Source organism: Panthera uncia, chromosome A2 (assembly GCF_023721935.1).
Source record: "Panthera uncia isolate 11264 chromosome A2, Puncia_PCG_1.0, whole genome shotgun sequence".
In the NCBI taxonomy this organism is placed as follows: Eukaryota; Metazoa; Chordata; class Mammalia; order Carnivora; family Felidae; genus Panthera; species Panthera uncia.
Window position 1 is genome coordinate 76,116,415 of NC_064816.1, and position 19,724 is coordinate 76,136,138.

The 19,724-nt window shown below is 35.6% G+C and overlaps 2 protein-coding genes across 4 annotated transcripts in view; one reads left to right on the forward strand and one right to left on the reverse strand.

Moving 5' to 3' along the window:
* SRPK2 (SRSF protein kinase 2) overlaps positions 1-19,724 on the forward strand; it is a 389,837-nt gene that overhangs the window by 312,322 nt on the left and 57,791 nt on the right. The gene's annotated exons all lie outside the window — the stretch shown is intronic.
* The window catches only part of KMT2E (lysine methyltransferase 2E (inactive)), a 99,464-nt gene that overhangs the window by 56,874 nt on the left and 22,866 nt on the right, over positions 1-19,724 (reverse strand). For 2 of the 3 annotated variants that reach the window (XM_049642810.1, XM_049642811.1), the window contains 2 exons: positions 18,352-18,424; positions 14,551-14,735 (listed from right to left, as the gene is read on the reverse strand). In XM_049642810.1, coding sequence (XP_049498767.1) covers positions 14,551-14,621 — 71 coding nt within the window. In that variant the 5' untranslated portion in view covers positions 14,622-14,735; positions 18,352-18,424. Of the gene's footprint in view, positions 1-14,550; positions 14,736-18,351; positions 18,425-19,724 lie in introns of those variants that run through there. The other variant, XM_049642809.1, reaches the window with a different exon arrangement.

Below are 19,724 nucleotides of genomic sequence, written 5' to 3' on the forward strand. Positions count from 1 at the left end.
AGATATGTTTAAGCATGTTTCTCTACACAAGACTGACAGAACACCAGCATCATAATCACCTGTAATGCATGTTATAATTGTTTTACACTCTCCTTAACCGAATGAATAAAACATTCTAAAGATCAGGCTCAGAAATCTGCATTTTAATAAGCACTTTCAACCTTATGTTCACTGGAGTTTAGGAAGCACAGATTAAGAATTGGTTATATACCTCAACACCACAAAATTCCAAGTAATCCAGTTTAAAAATGGGCAGAGGACCTGAATAGACATTTTTCCAAAGAAGATACAGATGGCCAACAGACACACGGAAAGATGTTCACCATCACTAATCATGAGGGAAATGCAAATAAAAACCACAATGAGGGTATCACCTTACACCTGTCAGAATGGCCAGAATCAAAAAGACAACAAATAAGTATTGGTATGGATGTGGAGAAAAAGGAATGCTCATGCACTGTTGGTGGGAATGTAAACTTGGGCAGGCACTCTGGAAAATAGTATGGTGGATCCTCAAAAAATTAAAAATAGAATTACCATATGATCCAGTAATTCTACTACTAGATGCCCAAAGAAAATGAAAATACTGATTTGAAAAGATATAGGCATGCCTATGTTTACTGCAGCATTATTTATAATAGCCAAGTTATGGAACCAACCCAGGTGTCCATCAGCAAATGAATGGATGAAGACGTGGTATGTGTGTACATATACATACACATATGTACACACACACACACACACACACACACACACACAGGAATATTACTTAGCCATAAAAATGAATGAGATCTTGCTATTTGTAACAACATGAATGGACACAGAAGGTATAATGCTAAGTAAGAGAAAAAGACAAAAACAATTTCACTCATGGAATTTAAGAAACAAAACAAATGAACAAAGAAAAAGAAGAGACAAAAATAAACTCTTACATACAGAGAACTGGTGATTGCCAGACAGGAGGGATGGGTGAAATAGATAAAAGAGATTAAGTGTACACTTATCATGATGAGCACTGAGCAATGTATAAAACTGCTGAATCACTATACTGTACACCTGAAATTAATAGAACACTGTATGTTAATTATACTTCAATAAAAAGACAGAGAGAAAAGAATTTGTAAAATTCAGAGCAGACAGAGTTAAAGGTATGGAGAAGGGGCCAGAGATGAAGGCAGGTAAGTCAGCCAAGGACCAGTTCAAAAAGTACCCTAGGTATCTAGCTAAGCCACTAATAGCTGTTTCTCCACCAAGCAAGGTTACAATGTGATCACAGAAGCAGCATTTCAAGATAAAGCTGAGGGCTTCAAATGTGAGGTGAGGTTGAATAATCTGTATATACTTCTTCCAGATTCAGTAGGTTCAGGAAAAGATCTGAGCCTGATCAGAGGATGTAAAGAGTGCTTCCTCTCCAAGACTCCTTCCCCATCCCTACTTACAAATAAGTTACCTTTACTCAGTTTTCTTCACTGAAAAATACTTAGTACTCTGTCTAGTTTCAAAGTAATTCACATGAGCAAATGGTACCCAGGGTCCAAATTAGTAACTTTTTTATTTAAGAAAGAGATATTAAAATGTGCAACTTGCTATTTCAACTAATAATTTCTGCAATTGAGTTCCTTCAATTCTCAAGTACAGGACCAACTCACCATGGTGATTTACCCTACATTAATTTTTTTTTTTAAGTAGGCTTCAGGTCCAGCTCAGAGCCCAATGTGGGGCTTGAACTCACAACCCTGAGATCAAGACCTGAGGGGAGATTAAGTCAGACAACCAACTGAGCCACCCAGGTGCCCCTACATTAATTTTTATTATGTACAGAACACAGCACATTAACCACTGTTAGATTCATGTGGTATTTAGTTACTTTCAACGACATGTTGAATAAAACTTTCACAAATATTTCATTACATAAAGACGACTTATCTCTTAGTAATCTCTTAATTTGTCAATTACACTTCAATTACACTATCAACAAGAAGTTCCTATTAATTCTCTAGCAGCCTTCCTTACTTCTGAAATCTTACCAAAGTTGGCACTCATTTGCCAAATACGTTTTAGAATATCTTTTCATCCACTTAATTTCTTTGCTTTTTAAACGTTTATTTATTTATTTTGAGAGAGAGAACACAAGCAGGGAAGGGGCAAAACAGAGACAGAGAAAATCCCAAACAGGCTCCACGCTGCCACCACACAGAGTGACATGGGGGTCGAACCCATGAACCATGAGATCATGACCTGAGCCAAAACCAAGAGTTGGATGCTTAACCGACTGAGCCACCCAGGTGCCCCTCATTCACTTAACTTCTAATTATTACATGACATGCCAAACTTCTTTTCGTCTTCCCTTCCCTTTAACAGATTGTTCTGAATTCTGAAAGAAGCTTTTTGTTTGTTTGTTTTATTTACAAGAGCATCTTTTGTTTGGCTAATTAGCCACACAAAGCTTAAATCAGATTCAAGTGCCCATCTTTGATGTACAGCATATTACTACCAAGCTTCCAAAAAGGGATCTTTACACAGACTCTAGAGTTAGGAAAATGAAATTATATATATATTTTAATGTTTATTTATTTTTGAGAGAGAGAGTGCAAGCAGGGAAGGGGCAGAGAAAGAGGGGGACAGGGGATCCAAAGTGGGCTCTGCACTGACAGCAGTGAGCCTGATGCAGGGTTCGAACTCAGGAACCCATAAGATCATGACCTGGGTAGAAGTCTAACGCTCAACCAATAGAGCCACCCAGGTACCACAAAATTATATTTTAAACTCCTACTTTTAACTTCACACTCTGGGAAATTTCATCATTTAATCTGTCATCAGTTAAAGAAAATGTGACTTAAAATTTCCCAGTCAAAATACTATCACTTAAATCCCATCACTTGTTAAAATTCTAATACTGGAGAATTTTATATCCCTCCTGCTTCTACATTCTGTCCTAACATACTCTATTACAGTCATATACAGTCACTTGGGTGATATACATAGTATATCATAGTTGTTGTTTTATTTCTGCTAGCTTCCTAATGCCTTTATTTCCCAGCTTCCTGAAATAGGTACTATCCAGAACAGCTACTTTAAAGAACTATAGCATTCACCTCACTGAAAGCACACCAATTGCATAAGATTTTTTTTACATACAAGAGACACTTTGTTCAATTCTATAACCCCTTACATCTTTCTACAAAGGAGAGGCTATAAAATATTTCCAGCTTTAGTTCGGTCTCTCCTAAACAACTGAAATAAAATCGGCTAACATATGAATATTCAACAATCATTTCTACGTAATAAGCTTCAGGGTTAACCAAGAGACCTACCTTCAAACAACAGCATTCATGACCCAATCCTTATATGCCAGGCCCTGTGGGAAGTGCTGCACATCGAGTGATGTACAATAAAGCAGATGTTTGTAACTCATGAAGCTTGTATTTCAGTAAAAAGGACAAAATAATGAAAGAAAACAAGACTGTTTCAGAGGGATTCTCAGATACTATTTTAGACAGTGTGCAGAGGAAAGGCCTCACTGAAAAGTTATATTTGAGCTCAGCTAAGACTATGTTAAGAGCAAAAAAAGAACGCTGCAGGTAGTTGGAACAAGTACAAAGGCCCTGGGACAGTAACAAGTTTAGACTGTTTAAAATAACAAGGAAAATAATATCCATATGGGAACAACAGTAGGCTAAGGAGAGAATATTGAGTAGAGACTAATAAAGTGGGGTCTATGGTGCCAAAAGAAGTTAGGATTTTAAGCAAATCAAAACAAAACAAAAGAATCACTGGAAGGTTTTCAAGTGGGAGAGATTTACGATTTGGTTTATGCTTCAGAAGAATCATATTACATTCCATAAAGAGAATGAATTGTAGACAGCAAAAGACAAATACGGAGATTACTGTAGTATCCAGGTGCAAGATGAACAGGGCTTAGACTAGGACAACGTAGAAATGGAGAGAAGTGTACTGATTCTCAATGTATTTTGGAGGGAGACAAAGGATTAACCAATGAATCAGATGTGGTGGGTGACCAAGAATGACACCTTCGGGCTTTGGCTTAAGCAAGTGGATAGACATGGAGTTATTTGAAGAAAAAGATGAGACTGGAACAGAGGGAAACAGATTTGGAGGAAGAAAATCAAGCGAAAAATGAAAAAGAGTAGCCAGTTAAGTGTGGTAACCACGAAGCCAACAGAATTAAATCTTTCTAGTAGGAGGAAATGGTTACTTATATCAAATGTTGATAAATCTATATAAATTATAGGAAACTACTAATTAGTTTGACAATATAGATATTTATAGTGGTGTTGTGTGGCTTAACGCTGAGTGCAAACTCTCCCAAGGAGTTTGCTATAAAGAGGAACAGAAAAATGGATTAAGAAATAAAAAGGGGCAGCAGTTTTAAGATATTTGTCTGAGATGGGAATGATCTAATTAGAAAGAAATTTGAAGATGCAGGAAATACAGGATACCTGGCAGGTGAGAGTAAAATGTAAAGATCCTGAAAGATGAGGGGGGATGAGATCCAGAGAGCAAGTGAAAGAACAATGCTCTATTAAAAGTGACATTTTTCCATTTTATAAGAAGAAAAACAAAATTTGAATGTAAGATTTTAGATGTGGAGCTGTGTCCCCAGCATCTAAAACAGTGGATGGCAGAATATAAGCCCTTAAATAAGTATATATTAATAAGAAATTCCTATCAAGTTGTTTTTACATTTTATTTTATTTTATTTTTTTTAATTTTTTTTTTCAACGTTTTTTATTTATTTTTGGGACAGAGAGAGACAGAGCATGAACTGGGGAGGGGCAGAGAGAGAGGGAGACACAGAATCGGAAACAGGCTCCAGGCTCCGAGCCATCAGCCCAGAGCCTGACGCGGGGCTCGAACTCACGGACCGCGAGATCGTGACCTGGCTGAAGTCGGACGCTTAACCGACTGCGCCACCCAGGCGCCCCTGTTTTTACATTTTAAAATAAAGTCATACCACTGAACAGTGCTTGCTTAAGCCAAAGAAATCAGAGAAGAATGGAACTCTTTACCTGAAAGATTCACTTTCTGTAAACAAGAAGTCAGCAAACTATGATCCCTGAACCAAAGCCAGCACAATGCCTGATTTTGGAAATAAAGTTTTATTAGAACTCAGTCATGCCCATTCATTAATATATACTATCTGGCTTTCCAGCTATAACAGAGCTGAGTAGTTTCAACAGAAACCATATTGTTCCAAATCTTAAATATTTACTCTTTGGCCCTTTCGAGAAAAAGTCTGTTGACTACAGCTCTAAATTTAATTTAATTTTAAATTCCAAAATAATCTGTAAAGTGAAGAAGGATTCTCTACAACACACATTGTAGAGACACACATCTCTATTTTACAGTCACGAAATACCTAAGAGGTCTAGTAATGCAGGGGTAGTCCCATATAGTTATGGGTAGAGCTCATGAGATAGAATTAGGTTGAGCAAGATTTGGAAGTCATGAGCATGTAGGAAATGGTGAAAAGCTATAGAAGTGGGTAAAACCTCCAGGACACTTTACTAGAAAGCATAAATACTTAACACTTAGGAGAAGAAACATTAAAAAAAAAAAAAAGATTAAGGTATAAAAAGAAAACCAGATGGAGAATAGTTTGGTGGTTTCTTATAATGTTAAACATAGAATTAACTTAAGACCTAGTAATTCCACTCCTAAGTATATATCCCCCCAAAAAACTGAAATCAAAGACTCAAATAGATACTTTACACCAATGTTCACAGCAGCATTATTCACAATAGCCAAAAGGTGGAAACATCCCAAGTGTCCGTCAACAGATGAAAGGATAAACAAAATGTAGTACATCCATACAACGGAATATTATTCAACCATAAAGAAGAATGGAATTCTGATACCTGCTACAACGTGTATGAACTTTGAAAACATTACACTAAGTAAAAGAAGGCAGACAAATACGGATAAACATTTTATGATTCTATTTATATAAGGTATCTAGAAGAAGCAGGTAGAGAGAGACAGTAAAATAGAGGTCACCAGGTGCTGGGGCCTGGAAGGGATTATTAGATAAGTACAAAGTTTCTTTTGGGGATGATGAAAAAGTTTGGAAACAGATGTGAGATGACTGCACAGCACTGTGAATGTACTTAATGTCACTGAATTGCACACTTAAAAATGGCTAAAGTTATAAATTTTATGTTATTTATACTTTGTTACCAAAAAAATCCAAACTACAAAAAAGTTGGTTCACTAAAAACTAAAAACAAAGGTACTGAGAATCATATTATCAAATTCTGAGACAGCAAGCAATATAAGGCCTGAAAACAACCCATTAGCCTCAATGTCACAATAGCATGGTCAAAGCAAAAGCCAAATTGTATACAGCAGGTGGAAGAATTAATAAAAGGGAGAACAGTGCAAGGATCCAAACATATGAATGGACCTACAATTTAGAAATGCCCAAGGAATTACCAAAGTGAGAGCCACAGATAACACTTTAGAAAGGGTCAAAATTTAATCCGAATTAGCTACTCTCAGGACCTCCTTCTGACTCCTTGAGGTGATGTTGGTGGCCTGGAGAAAAATGAAATACTGTTGCTAAGACCTGGTAAGTAGAGCAGACAGAACAAAGATGTGGTAGACCTGGTTGGCATCTGGCCCCAAAGGAGTGTTCAGGTCTGGTTTCCTTTCCCTCAGACTACAAGCAGATTTGTTCTGGCCTAGACCTGCAGGTAGACCTCCTGGTCAGTCTAGACAGGTTTAGTGTAAAGGGCAGTTTCTGGACCCTCAGACAATGCTACAATGAAGCCAGGGGTGGAGGATCAGTTGCTGAGTCCTACCTGTGAGTTCCTACTTAGGGACAGGGTACAACAGGACAGCAACTGTTCAGAGAAAAACTCTCTGCTGCTCCAAAGTGATATTCAGACACTGTCCCAGAAGGTATTCTGAAGATCACATGGTCCAACCTCCAGCTTTACAGACCTGATGACTGATCCTAGTTTCAAAAACTCTAGATTGAAGCACCAACTCTACCACAAAGTCACTGTGTATCCTTGGGACACGTCACATAACCACTTTGGGTCTTAGTTTCTACATATGTAAAATGAACTCTTAACTCCAAGTCATGTGGTGTTATAATAGAAAGAAAATACTAAAGTCCAGATCTCTTAAGTTGGTCTAACACTTTTCCCACCAAACAGCACTGTACTCACTCTGCCTATGAAATTTACTAGCGTGCTAGTTATGCCTGTGGATTAGTGACTTAATGGGATAAACAGCTTTACCTCGTTTTTATATTAGACAATGGCAGTATGTGTCATTTCATAGAGTTACACAAAGCCTGAGTTCTAGAAATCCAGAATCTATGCCAGTTTAATTTTCATTACTTCAGACTTCATAAATATGCAGGATATCTTTGTTTATTAAAAGTAAAATTATTCCTTTATGTAGTATTTCCATTTGTAAAAATGAAAAGTGGTTTGTGGAACCACTTTACAAATTAAAAATCTTATTTATACCAAAATATCCTTACTCTTTAAAAAGGCATCATAAATTACCATCCACGGCACATTATGCACTCTTACTGCAGACATTTAATTGAGTTAGGTGAACTGAAGATCTAAAAAGTGAAAGTACCAATCATGAAATTATTTATGAATAAGGGAGAAAAAGAACAGCTTAGAATAAGTGAATAAATAAGCTCTAATTCTGGGGCGCCTGAGTAGTTCAATCAGTTCAGTGTCTGACCTTGGCTCAGGTTATGATCTCGCAGTTCATGAGTTCCAGCCCTGCTATCGGGCTCCCTGCTGTCAACACAGAGCCTAGTTAGGATCCTCTGTCGCCCTCTCTCACTGCCCCTTCCCCGCTTGTGTGCGCTCTCTCTCTCTCTCTCAAAAATAAATAAACCTTTAAAAAAAAACAAACTCTGATTCCTCAGAAATAGGACTTTTATGATTTCCTTCTTGTTCTTCAACAAAAATTTAATTTCTTCCCTGTTTATACCTTCAAAATTCCATTTGATTTTAATGAGAAGTTTATATCAGTGCTTTAGGTAAAACCTCTAGTTTTCCTTTTAATGTTAAGATATTCAGTAATACACACTTAGGTATCAGTAATGACACATGGACAGACTGACTCCCTAATTATTACAGCAATGGGTGTAAAAGATCTCCATGAGTTCTCAATATATTCCTTCAGATTTGTGATCAAAACTTGTAAATTTCTTTCATCCTTGTTATAACCTATTATTTTCCAAAGATAACATATGAAAATTACACACATTATAATAATATACAAGAAACTTTTGAAAATGGAAAGGTTTGGTATGACAACTATCCTCAGTTTATTTCATGTGGCATTTTACTTCATTTAACTCATCCACATCCATTAACAAAATATGGCTCTTCTGACCTATGTGGCAGTATGGATCGGGAGCTAAGCAACCCTGGGTTCAAACATAACTCCACTTTTTGCAAAATGGGAATAATACTGGCCTTTCTGCTGGGATGATTAAGAGATATTAAACACTACATTATAGACAGTTGTATGGATGTACTGAGCTTTGTATTCAGTATTACAAGTGGAAATAAAATTAGAAAAAAAATTGTTTATGATTAAGTATGAAACAAATGAGAAATTCAGCATCATGTGAAGAACACTTCTAAATACTGCTAGCACAGTACTGTAAAATAGGCTTTTAAATACTAAAACAAAACCACTTTTAAATGAAAGCACTTCCAAATTAGGATAAGCAAATCAACACTTTGAGAGCAATAGAAAGTATTAGTTTCTTGATAGTGGATTATGTGTAAAGAAATCATAAGTGAAAATGTTAAGCATCAGAGAAAATGAACAAGTAATATGCTACTGAAAACATTTCATTATACACAAAACATTTTAGCATCTTCAATCATACAAATTCAGACTAAAAGCACCCAAACACTTAACAAGTAATGAACTCTGTCAGCAGGTGGCTCTAGTGACACTGAAATAACTTAATATCAGACACTGGCAAAATACAAGAGGTAAAAATGTACTGACTCTCAGCAATTTGAAGTCAAAAGAGTCACGTTAATACCTCAATCCAAGCCCTCTTTTTCAAATTAAGATAACCAAAGTCTACAATGATTGTCATATTGAAGGGCTCACTAGTATGTTAGTGGTAGAACAAAACTGAAAACCTATATATCTCTTTTTTACTACTTTCAGTCAACAAATGAGCATTTACTATGTTGCCAGGCATAGTACTGGGAGCCCTCCTCCAAAATAATTCACCTCTAATTTACACATGTCACATTTACTCATTTGTCCACCTCATTCAAAAGTAACACATAATTATATAAAAGCTCACATTAATGATTTCTAATGGTACCAAGGTACTAATAGTAACATTAAAAGGAATACAACGTTTGCAATCTTGTTCCCAGTCTCTGAGAGAGAAAAGTAGCTTGGCATTTCTTTTTTAAAAAGGCTATGAAAGACAAAATTTAACATTCCCCATTTAGGGGCACCTGGATGGCTCAGTCGGTTGTGTCCGACTTCAGCTCAGGTCATGATCTCACAGCTCGTGAGTTCAAGCCCACGTCAGGCTCTGTGCTGACAGCTCAGAGCCTGGAGCCTGCTTTGGATTCTGTCTCCCTCTCTCTGCCCCTCCCCCGCTTGTGCTCTGTCTCTCTCTCAAAAATAAATGTTAAAAAAATGTTTTTTTTTAATTTAACATTCCCCATTTATATGTCTTCCCACTTTCTAGCTCCAGAAGGGTTTCCTGTCTTTTTTTTATTTAACCAATTTAGGAATTCAGATCGCTGGAATGCCAGAGGTAGAAGAGGTAAAAAGAAAGTGAGGAGATACATTCTACCTATTAGAATAAAAAACATACAATTCTAATACAGCTGACTTCTGGGTCAACTTTCCTGTCTAATGATAAAGGAGTCTAGGTTTTCTTCAACATTCCTTATCCTTGAGCAAAGACCTGTGAATATCTTTGTTATATGTAGTCATTTATTATACTGAATTTACTACTGCTAGAACTAAAGCTATTACTTACATGAACCATGTGTCAACACAGTTATGTTACATAAATCATTCTCTGTAACATTAGTAAAAGAGCTATAATACCAAAAAGGCCTAAAATGAGCACATTATTAAGTTCTGCCTCTGCCACTTTTCTGCTCTGTGACTTCAGTTTCCTCACCTATAAATTTAGAGTAACAGTATGTGCCTTATATCTTTATCTTCCTTATTCAGAAAGAGATTCTCAGATCTCACTTTTACAACTTTCATAACTAGCCTATAGCCTAAGTTTCCCCATTTTCTTCTTCTCTGAGGTCCTACCACTTTGTTAGTCCAGAGCTTCTTTATCCAATACAGTAGCCAGTGGACATACACTGAGCACTTGAAATGTGGCTAGTTTCAATTAAGAGGTACTGAAAGTATAAAATAAATACCAGATTTTAAATATTTTTAGTATGGGGGAAAAAAAGACATGAAATATCTCATTCATATTTTTATAGTGATTATATATTAAAATGGTAATACTCTGGACATACTCAGTTAAAAAATACATAACAAAATTAACCTTTTTTAAAAACTTTTTTAATATGGACACTAGAAAATTTTAAAGTACACATGACATGCTTTTGTGTACTTTTTTAATTGGACAGCTCTGATTTAGAGTTCTGATTTCCCCACTGATTATACTTTCCTTAAGAGTAGGGGTAAAAGGTTATACCTTACGTTTATAACCTGAGCCTCTAGTAAAACACTCCCCAAACAGTTGATGCTTACAAGTGATGATCCAAAATGTGCTTTCTCTTGGACTACCAGTCTTACCCTATGAAGTTATGCTAAAAGCCAGAAATCTACTTCTATTATCAGCCTACATTTACAGACACACAGCTAATCAAAAAAATTTTACAGACAGAACTTCCTGGTAAGAAAAGCAGTCTCCTCCAGTTATGGTCATTTTGCTAATCAAGTTTTTAAAAATTGTTTTTGCACTCAGCTCAATATTCCCTTTAAATATATTATTACATTTCCACATTTTTTATTATACCCAGATCCTTTTATTGTACCAGGCACTAGTGAGAAAATCAGTCATTATGTTAACCTGTGTGTTGTAATGGGTATTTTTTAAAATAAAAGGACAAACACAATGCAGGTAAAAATTTACTGCTAAGATCTAAGTAGTTAACAGGCAATTTTTTAAGGTATCTTGAGTCTCCCCTGTAGCAGCTGGCTTCAATTCCACTTCTATTCACCAAAATCTATGTATTTGTTTTATTAATACTATGTATAGTAAAAAATTATTTTTAAATAAAACATCTTCAGTTAAATTTGACTGTGGAATGTTTACAACTTCTTTAAAAAATACATAGGCTAATGAAACAAAAGTTTGTTCTTATTATCCCTAAACCATAGTCTATCAATCTTCACTACTCGGTTACTTCTAAAATATTTTACAATTATTCTTTTTAGTTCAAACATTTAGGTAGAGGGTCAACTCTTGCCAAGGCAATAGGTAACAGAAAGAAGTAAAATACAAGATCCTTAACTCTGAAGGAAAGGCAAAACAAACCCAAGGTTTTTTAAAACTTAGTGATGAGAAGAGCACAAATATACAATAAAGAAGCTGGAGCTGGTGAGAAAAAGGAGTTATTTTAGAGACCCAATAATCCAGAAGCAAATGCTACCAAGTATGAAAATAACGGACTAGAGCTTTGCAAACCCATTCTTCACAGATCCTGAGCTGGATATTCAACTGCAATTTCCTATCTATAAAATGCTACAGATAGTCTAGAAGAACAAGTAGTCCAATAAATTCTCTTTTATAGCCTCAGAAGTCAACATAAATTTGGTCCAGTACACTAACACACTGAATAAACAATCACTGAGTATCTCCTAAATTTTAAAATAGTTCATTAATGATAGACTGTACTGTAACAGTACAATCTTTTAAAAAAAAAAACAAAACTCATGTATAATTAGAATTATATAGCCACATGAATACAACAGAATGTAATTCCATTAAAAATAATTTAGTTTGAAGTAATTATGTAGCTTCACAGGAGGTAAACAAAGAAGTAGTGAAGCCACATGCACCCTTCTCCCAGCATCCTGTGTCTTACACAACTTTTGATTATGTATTTGTAATAAAAAGGAAGCATCATATTAATTACATTAAAGTTTCTTATAAAAGCAACTCTAAAAGTTTTGTTTCTGAGGGAAGGGGGGAAAATGTTATTTAATGGTCTTTTTAAGCTTCCAGGTTTTATATTTTAAAAGAGAATTTAAAAGTTTGAAAATTAAGCCACAAAAATTCTGACGGCTGTCCCATAATAAAAATTGGCACCAGCTATACTTTCTATGTCCACTGCATAGGGGAAGATATGCCCAAGTGACACATACCTGTACATGGAATAGAAAAAAATAATTTCCTAAAAAGAAAGATAGTCATTTTGTAATTACCTACAAATTGATCATTTTTGCATAATAAAAATGCCATACGTGTACCCAAAAAGATTTGGCTCCATAATATAAATCATACTTATTCTATAAGTACTCTAATACATGCATTTAATAAAGAAAATAGGAAGTTATCCCCATACTGCCCTCTTTCAATATTATCCATTCCCTTTTGACTGTAGAATAATGTATCTTCCATTCTTTTTTTGTTTTGTTTTAATGTTTCTATTTATTTCTGAGATAGAGACAGAGCATGAGTGGGGGAGGGGCAGAGGGAGAGGGAGACACCAAATCAGAAGCAGGCTCCAGGCTCTGAGCTGTTAGCACAGAGCCTGACACGGGGCTCGAACTCACAAACCGTGAGATCATGACCTGAGCCGAAGTCAGTCGCTCAACCGACTGAGCCACCCAGGTGCCCCTCTATCTTCCATTCTGTGAATTACTTCATAGCACAAATACTAGATATGACAAAGCACAGATGTATCTCATGCCATTTGGTAGACAAATTCCTATCTAATATATAAATTTCAGAAATTACATCTTGTATTAACTGCTTAAAAGACTGATTTTTTTTAAAAAGAACCAAGGAGGTGATTATTTTTAGGAAGCAAAGAATCTTTACCAACAAATGCCTACAACTATTATCAGATATGGATTTGCACCTACCAGATGCCTTACATTAAGAAAAACTAGTACTTTAGCCTAGGAACCCTTTGTCTCCCAAGCACTGCTTCCAGGTTCTTTCCTTCCACAGTAGTGTCCCTATTTGGGCAGAATGAGTGGGCAGACAGTTGATTAACTGTCTCAAGAGTACCTTGTTAGGAATCTGTTATTTTACAACAAAAATAACTTATACATAGTGAAAAAAACATAATGGCTTTTAAAAACTGCATCACAATAATCATACAGTTAAACAGACCGTATATTAATCTGAAACATTAGAAAGCATCTCTGGGTTTTTCCCAATGGCACAAACAGAAGTGGTGAAAACATTTCAGACCACCTGAAATGCCAGCAAAAACAGAATAATAAACAGCATTTTTGTCCTCTCCATGTATCAGTTTCAGAGGCCTAAAATAAATTTCCTTTTTTCAAATTTCTATTCTAGTAAGTTCAGCTTTCTGGTCAATTAGAATCCCACTAGGCTCAATATATCTATATACCAAATCGAAGAATAAACAGTTGCATCTTTCCATCGTTCAGCTTCCAACACTGCCACTTGAATCCCTTGCAAATTTCCAAAAACAAATAATCAATCAATTGTCACAGCAATAACCTAGTGTTAAAGTGACTGGTCATTCAAAAACAAAATATAATGAAATATATCCACACAATTGTCTAGACCAAATAGTCCAGAGGCAAGGTAAGAACGTTTTACTGAATCCGTCAGAAATGGCACTCATAAAAGCAAAAGTTATCAAAATAATCATCCAGCAGAAGATAATCCCTTTCTCTTATTTAAAAGTGGCTTGAATTATTTCAACTCAACTTAAAAAAAAAATAAACCAAGAGCACCTGGGTAGCTCAGCCAGTTGAGCAACCAACTCTTGGTTTCAACTCAGGTCATGATCTCAGGATATGTGAGATGGAGCCTTGTGTGAGGCTCTGCATTGACAGAGCGGGGCCTGCTTGGGATCCTCTCTCTCTGCCCCTCCTCTGCTCACATACTCTCTCCCTCTCTCAAAATAAATAAGTAAATGTTTAAAAAACACAAATAAAAAAATTAAAAAAAAAAGCAAATCCCACATTTAAATGGATCTTATTAGAATATTTTTAAAATTAAGATCAAATTTAAAATCAAATTACTTTTTCAATAAGACGTGACAAATCTTACAATCAAAAAAAATTACTATCTTGAGGTCAACAATCAGCAGATGGAAAAGACAAAAAGAAGTGGGAAAAGATACAGCATTTTGGCTCAAAAGTTGTTTGAAAAAGTAATTTTAAAGGAATTTTTGACTTTAATCTTCTCATGTTTTATTTTCAACAAGAATCCTAAATGAGAAAAAATATAAATCCAAACCAAGCCCTGCTTGGTTATGCTAAAATAACTATATAAAATATTTTGCCTTTCCTATCCCAAACACTTTTAGTTTAAATACTTACTCTGAGCCTGCAGCCATTTCCAAGTATGATGTTTCTGCTGTATCAACCCCCAAAGGGATCACTATGCTCATGACGTTCGCCTCTGGTAAATTCGATTACTATGGAGTCCTATGCATTGGTATCCAAAACACTGGGGCATGCCAGCCACAGTGCTCATTGCAAACATCTAAGTGCATCCACAAACCCTGTTTAAAAGAAAAGGGAACAAAAAATTAAAAATAATTTCATATTCCTAACACATTCATACTATAAAGACAGTAAGTAAAATACATGAAGAAAAAGCATTCTTCATTAAAATATACATATAAACTGGAATTTGCTCAAGAGAGTCTCTACTTCGTTTATTTATTTTATTTTATTTTATTTTATTTTGGAATTAAGTTATGGGACTGTGATTAAAAGAGGTTTCTGAATCATAACCTCACTTAGAGAAAGAATATAAAATGCCAAAAAGAAAGATGAACTAAGCTGTCTTGCTTAGTGAAGAACCAACAAATATTACTCATTTTCAAAGATAAAATGGAATTTCTTACAGCACTGGTATCCAAAATAAGCCTTCTTGATTCAGTAAGCGATCTAACATATATCAAATACTTACTATGCTTTTACATGGATGATCTATTTAATCCTTACAACTCTGAAACAGGGCTCTCCCTTTTACCACTGAGGATAACAAAAGCAAGAAAGGTTAAATAACTTAACCAAGGTTGCTCAGTTTAAGAGATAAAACCAGCAGAGGCACCTGGGTGGTTCAGTGGGTTGAACGTCCAACTTTGGCTCAGGTCATGATCTCATGGCTAAAGCCCAGCATGGGGCTCTCTACTTCAGGGTGGAGCCTACTCTGGATCCTCTGTCCCCCTTGCTCTCAGCCTCTCCCCCACTCCTGCTCTTTCTCTCTCTCAAAAATCAAACATTTTTAAAAACTAAAACCAGGATTTGAACCAATTCTACTCTGTTATTTATGTATTATAAAAGGAAAGCTATTTTATTTGTAATAAAATCCAATGTTTTAAAGTGGCTGTCATTTTCCATACCACATAAGTACATGTATATTGAGGGAGTTCTCTTATTTCTTCAGTTAGTATTAACTCCCCAGAACTAATATTTCCTAATACAGGTAATTAGTAGAGAAAACTAATACACTTGAAGTGTTTTTTAAACAAATTTACCAAATAACAAAATGTATTCAGCTTCAACATCAATGTTTCTAATCTAATTCACTGTATGACACTTGCATATGATACTCTTTGTGAAATATCTACTCAAAATCTTTTCAGTAGTAAGGGGTGCCTGGGTGGCTGAGTCAGTTAAATGTCTGACTTCAGCTCAGGTCATGATTGTGCAGTGCATGAGTTTGAGCCCCACATCAGCCTCTGTGCTAGCAGTGTGGAGCATGCTCAGGATTCTCTCTCTCTCTCTCTCTCTCTCTCTCTCTCTCTCTCTGCCTCCCTCACTCCCTCTCCCCCATCCCCACTTGGGTACTCTCTCTCTCAAAATAAAAATTAAAAAAAAATCTTTTCAGTAATAATACAGTACAACTTAGGAACAAAACAGATAATACTATAAACAGAAAAGGGCAACAGTCAAAATTGTTTTTCCCGTGTTATACCTGAAATACTGAAGAGCAAGGTTTCTTCAAATGGCAATTCTTATATTTATCTTTAATCTTTACAAGTAACCTTGAGAATAACTATTCAGGTTAATTTCTATTTCACAGGTAATAAAGATTGTGACCTCATACCTTATGGGAGCAAATACCAAAATAGGGAAGTAAAGTGGTAACAGTTGTTTGAATTCTCCAAGAAAACTAGCCTCTACTTTTAAACCATGTATAACTTAGGGAGCTACTAGATTATAAGATATTATAATAAAAATATACAATAATAGGCATTTGTGCCTAAAAGTTCAAAACATAGGCTCCGGAGCCTATCTCTAATGCTCACCAGATATATGAGCTAGGCAAGTTATTTAACCTAAGCTTCAGGTTCCTTGCTTATAAAATGAGATTTTTGGGGCGCCTGGGTGGCGCAGTCATTTAAGCGTCCGACTTCAGCCAGGTCACGATCTCGCGGTCCGTGAGTTCGAGCCCCGCGTCAGGCTCTGGGCTGATGGCTCGGAGCCTGGAGCCTGTTTCCGATTCTGTGTCTCCCTCTCTCTCTGCCCCTCCCCCGTTCATGCTCTGTCTCTCTCTGTCCCAAAAATAAATAAAAAACGTTGAAAAAAAAAATTAAAAAAAAAAATAATAAAATGAGATTTTATCCTCATAGGGTTTCCATGAAGAAAATGAATGAATGTAAAGCATTTTCATACACAGCACTGCACATTTTTAGCAATCAGTAAGTGGCAGTCACATAAGAAGAGTTGCTCTTACTTCATGGAAAAGCTGTCTAGACCTCATTTAAAGTGATTCTTCTAATAGTTTTTGAAAATAATTATGGTTTTCAACTTGCCATGTTTTTATAACGTGCTCATCAAATTAAAATCATCCTCTAAAAATTAAAGCAGACTGAGAAAAAGGAAAAACTGCCCTACCTTCTTTGCTGCCCCTGTGACCTTATTAGAGTTGCTTCATAAAAGCTGCATTAACCCACACAAAGCTACAAAATTATAAAATTTCCAATTGACAAAACACAACCAATATACAAAACTATAAGTGTGTTCCATTCAAATGTGACAATATTCTATATTTCTTTAAAATGCTGAAGATACAGATATAACAACAGATAACAATTAAAACTTAAGAAGAAAAACCGTCCTCCTTGTTGGTAGCATCTACTTGGGAGATGTTTTCTTTAGCTCAGCATATCTTTACATTTGATTCACAGAAGTCTTAAATTTTAGACATATGTTGTTAAATATTTAGTAGTGCATTTTTTTGTTTTAACCAGACCGGTAACTAGAAAGCAGAAATCAAATCATTATGTGTTCTTTTAGTTAACTGATTAATAGTTCCAACCTAAAAGAATCTATTTGAGTACGTATCTAATAGTGTGCTCCATTTTTATATAAATATACAATCTTCAATAAACACTACATTTGAGCTATTTTTAAGTAGCAGTGAAGAGCTTGCCATTAACCTACTTCAGACAATGGCCTGTGTTTGTATGATTACTGCCTGTCTCTCAAACCCTGCACAGTGCCTGGAGCACTCTATAAGGGACTGGTGAATGAATCAGAGCACCTAGAATGAAACTGCAGCCCCGGCCTCATTAGCCAAATGAGTGGTCAACCTATACAATCAAGTGCTATAACAGCAACTTCATGAGACCCTCTGCACAAATGCATCGCTCTAAGAACACAGAACTTCATTCCCCAAGATAGACACATCATCACATCTGAAACAGAACCACAAACTCTGTATTTGATTCAACAGGGAAGAGGATCTCAGGAATTTATTCACAGGAGGCCAGAAGGCAAGAGGTCCTATCTATTGAGACCATAAAATGGCAAATATTTTGCTATATTCATTAATATCAAAAACTCTATCACCAGAAAACTCACACTGTTTAAAAATTCAGTTGATACTTAATAACATCATAAATTCGTTGGGGTCAAATTGCTGTGTCTTGAAAATTAAGAAGAAAAGAAAGGGAAAGCCAATGCAGTAGGCAGAAAAGGTGTGAGCTTATAACACAGGCATAACTGGAGAAAAAACAATTCAACACAATCCAAACAATTACACAAAGCTTCACATCTTATATGTGAATCAAGAAACTGGTTATCCAACTGGCAAGTAAAATATATACAAAGTACATTGAGAACAAATGGCAGCCATTAAAGAAATAATATAAAAGGAAATACCATGAGATGTCTGGTAAATCTGAGGTCCAAGAAAGAACAAATGTCTTCACAAAACCTGCTATCCAGAATAGACCTAGAAACCAAGTGAACATAGGAGTATTGAGCTGTTTTTAAATGGCATAAAATTATCAATGCTTGGCACCTAACATGGCACCTAAAAAACCAAAGGGGCTCACACAATGACAGCAGCTAATTCTTAAAAAAATAAATTTATTCTTCGCTTCTGTATGCAAATAAATGTAAACACAGTAAAGGCAACGGTTAAAGCTAAGTATCAAATCAAACTGAGGAGAAACTGAGAAAATACAGTATTAAAAACAGATTTGGCAAAGCAAAGGCAACAATCCCAAAACGAAAACACATAAAACCCTAAAGAAGGAAAAACAAGATAAAAGGCTAGGAAAAGCAATTACAAAATAGTCTATCAGTTTAAGACTGAGGCTGCTTTTAAGACCATGTTAAAAAGTTCAGAAAGCAAAAAATACCATTGAGAAGATGAATACCATACCCAAAAAAGCAGAAGGATGGAAACAGGAGGAAAATTTGTTTCTAATATTACAAATAAAAGTGTATTCTAAAATAATATTTTTTAAAAACGTATGTGTGTTTTTGTTTTTTGAGAGAGTGAGGGAGCAAGCCCATGTGAATACGGGAGGGGCAGAGAAAGAGGGAGAGAATCCCAAGCAGGCTCTGCACTCTCAGTGCCACCCAGGTGCTCCTGACATAATCTCTCTGAAGAAAGGGTCATTTATTATCTTTCTGTCTTTCGTAACTACCTTACACAGAGTTCAATGAATATTAAAATTAAATCAACACGTTTATGTTTTAGATACGTATCACTAATAAGCAGGTGAATTTTGAGCTATATTACTAGCGGAAATAAAGCAACTTCAAAGAAACTGTGAGGGACTACATACCTAACATTTCTTTATAAATTAGAAATTAAACTGCCTTCATTATGCACTTAAGATTTCCTTTCTCTACAGCAGCTGACTAAGGTATAATTTAAAAAATACTGGTTGATCAAGATCTACTACCAACTTATTACCTATGAAACTTAGGACAAGTCATTTCACTGCTCTGTGGACTTCAACTATAAACAGGAAGGTCAGGTTTTTGATATTACAGTTTACACCTTATAATCACGAGTATATTAACCAAGTACTCCTGATAACTGAAAGAACAGAATAAATATCAGATTCCAAAAAACAACAAAAAATAACTCTGACAACAGAATGATTTTTTTCCAATTGGGTTAATATTAGTATCAGACAGTGCTCTACAAGCGCTTACCTGATACTCAAGCCTCCCCAAACAGAAGTTATAACAGTGATAACAAATACTGAGTGCTTACAATGCTTAATCCTCACAAT